Raw genomic sequence first — 2,519 nt, forward strand, 5'->3', positions numbered from 1 at the left:
TGGCACATACTAGACTATGTCTTGACTAGAGTCAGTAACCCGATCCATGCCCGGGGCGGATGACTTTTGGACGGACCACAGACTCCTGATCTCCCGACTCAACATCAAGACCCAACGACCACCTAGACGGGCAGCTGACAGCATACCACACCGCTGCTTTGAATGTGGCAAACTTCGCAATCCACAGCTGGTACAAAGATATAAAGAAGCCTGCGAAAGGTATCTCGTGGACCTTGTGGATCAGGCTTCAGTAGAAGACCACTGGACCACCCTTAGAGATACCCGGGCAACGGATGAAACAATGGGTTTTGCCAGGAAGAAGCAACAGGATTGGTTCGATGAGAATAACAAAACCATCTTTCTTCTCATTGAATCCAAACATCCAACCTACTAACCTACAGCTGAAAACAAAAGAACACATAAACAAGTTGTAGAAGACTGACAAAGAGGGATTCGTGAAAATCAAAACAATTGGTGGCAAAGAAAAGCTGCAGAAATTCAAAAGTACTCTGACTAATGAGACCTACGCAGCTTCTATGCAGCTACCAAAGAGATCTTCGGCCCCATTAATCATCATCAGTGGGCGGGTTAAAGGACGTGGATGGAGCCACAACTATAATGGACAGCGAGGGGTTCCTATTACGATGGAAGATTCATTTTTAGGATCTTCTCAATGACCAAGCCAACATTCTCAACGACCTCCTGCGTATGACCCCGCAGCATCCCGTTTGTCACTGGATGTCATTATCACCTTCCATCTAAGATTTCAAAAGGGCTTTAAAACGCATGAAACCCGGCAAAGCCCCAGAACCCGACAACATCCCAATGGAGCTCCTCACTCACGGTGGCCCTAAGCTGAAAAACAGCTTTACTTCTAATTCTGAAAATATGGGAGACAAAAACCCTCCCCAGTGACCTCCGCGATGTAAGCATCATCACAATCTTCAAAAAAAAAAGAGACCAAGAGAACTGTAACAACTACAGCGGTATCTCGCTATTAAGCATCGCAAGCAAGAGTTCTGCCCGCATTCTACTCGACCGTCTCCTCATCCTTGCGAAATATGTGTTACCCGAGTCCCACTGCGAATTTCGACATTCCCACGGAACTATAGACACGATTTTCTGTGTCCGACTACTTCGAGGGAAGGCCCTTGAACAACAACAGCCATTAATGTTCATCTTCTGGGACTTAAAAAAGGCCATCCACAAAGTTCCTCGTACTGCTATATGGGCAGTCCTTGTCAGGTTCGGTTGCCCATCAGATTTTTCGTTTCCATGACAGAATGGTCGGTAGAGTCTGCCACCAAAACTCTCTCTCTGGCCCATTCCCTACCAATGGCGGCCTCCAACAGGGATGTATGCTGGCTCCAACATGTTTCTCCCTATATACTACAGCTATGCTAAATGAAATTCCACCAGACGCACCCACAATTGACCTACGGTTCCGCATGGATGGAGGGGCTTTCAATCTCGCCCGACTACCTTGACCTCAGTACGAGAACTGCAGTATGCTGACGACAATACCACCCCATGTCAGACTACACAGGACCTCCAAAGAACAGCCGGCATCTACAGTACTGCATATGAACGTTTTGGGATGTAGGTAAACACTGAAAAAAACAGGGCACTCATCCATCACCCACCTGGCCAGATACTCCAAAACGCCAACGTCACTATCAATGAACACCCACTAAAAGAAATTAAACAATTTTCCGGCTTTCAAAAATAATGTTCTACGGTGAGCTTACCATGGGAACAAGACCACGAGGAGCACCAAAACTGGGCTACAAAGACCAACTCAAGCGTACCCTGGCTGTAACAAGCATCGACCCCTCCTCGTGGGAGCAAACCGCCAGGGACCGCAAAGCTTGGAGGAGAGCTGCCTTTGGGGAGAATAGGAAAGAAAGCGAAGAGGGAAAAAGAAGAAGAAGAGAGAGAGCAGAACAACCCCGTCACCCTCCTACCCTCCCCTTCGAACACTGCCCGCGGCCTCTTAAGTCATATCACTCATAAGCACCCACAATGAAGAGAATGAAAGATCGTCGACAGAAACCAATACTCGGACACGAGCTGGTGCCGATGACAACGATATACACACACATATATATATATATGTGTGTATATATATATATGTATATATATATATGTGTATGTATATATATATACATATATATATATATATAATGTGTATTCACTTGGTCTTTGGATCACGTGTTGGACTCGTGATCGACAGCTATTTCCCTCCTGGAAGAGAGCTCAGAGCTCGTAGGTCCGATCTATGGGTAATGCTATGACCTTACACACACACACACACCCAACTCCCCGCCCACGAGAGTCAGAGTAACGACCCGAAGCGCAGCATTGTGTGTGTGTGTGTGTGTGTGTGTGTGTGTGTGTGTGTGTGTGTGTGTGTGTGTGTGTGTGTGTGTGTGTGTGTGTGTGTGTGTATGTGTGTATGTGTGTATGTGTGTTTGTGTGTGTGGTGTGTGTGTGTGTGTGTGTGTGTGTGTGTGTGTGTG

The 2,519-nt window shown here is 46.7% G+C and overlaps 1 protein-coding gene across 1 annotated transcript in view; it reads left to right on the forward strand.

Moving 5' to 3' along the window:
- The first annotated feature begins 786 nt into the window (after positions 1-786).
- Positions 787-2,519, forward strand: part of LOC143035884 (uncharacterized) — a 2,242-nt gene continuing 509 nt past the window's right edge. Inside the window, exons 1-2 of the mRNA XM_076203026.1 lie at positions 787-911; positions 1,003-1,240. Of these exons, the coding sequence (XP_076059141.1) occupies positions 787-911; positions 1,003-1,240 (363 nt within the window). The remainder of the gene's footprint in view (positions 912-1,002; positions 1,241-2,519) is intronic.

The sequence above is a fragment of the Oratosquilla oratoria genome, chromosome 2, assembly GCF_046742065.1.
Source record: "Oratosquilla oratoria isolate Oo_2021 chromosome 2, ASM4674206v1, whole genome shotgun sequence".
NCBI lineage: Eukaryota > Metazoa > Arthropoda > Malacostraca > Stomatopoda > Squillidae > Oratosquilla > Oratosquilla oratoria.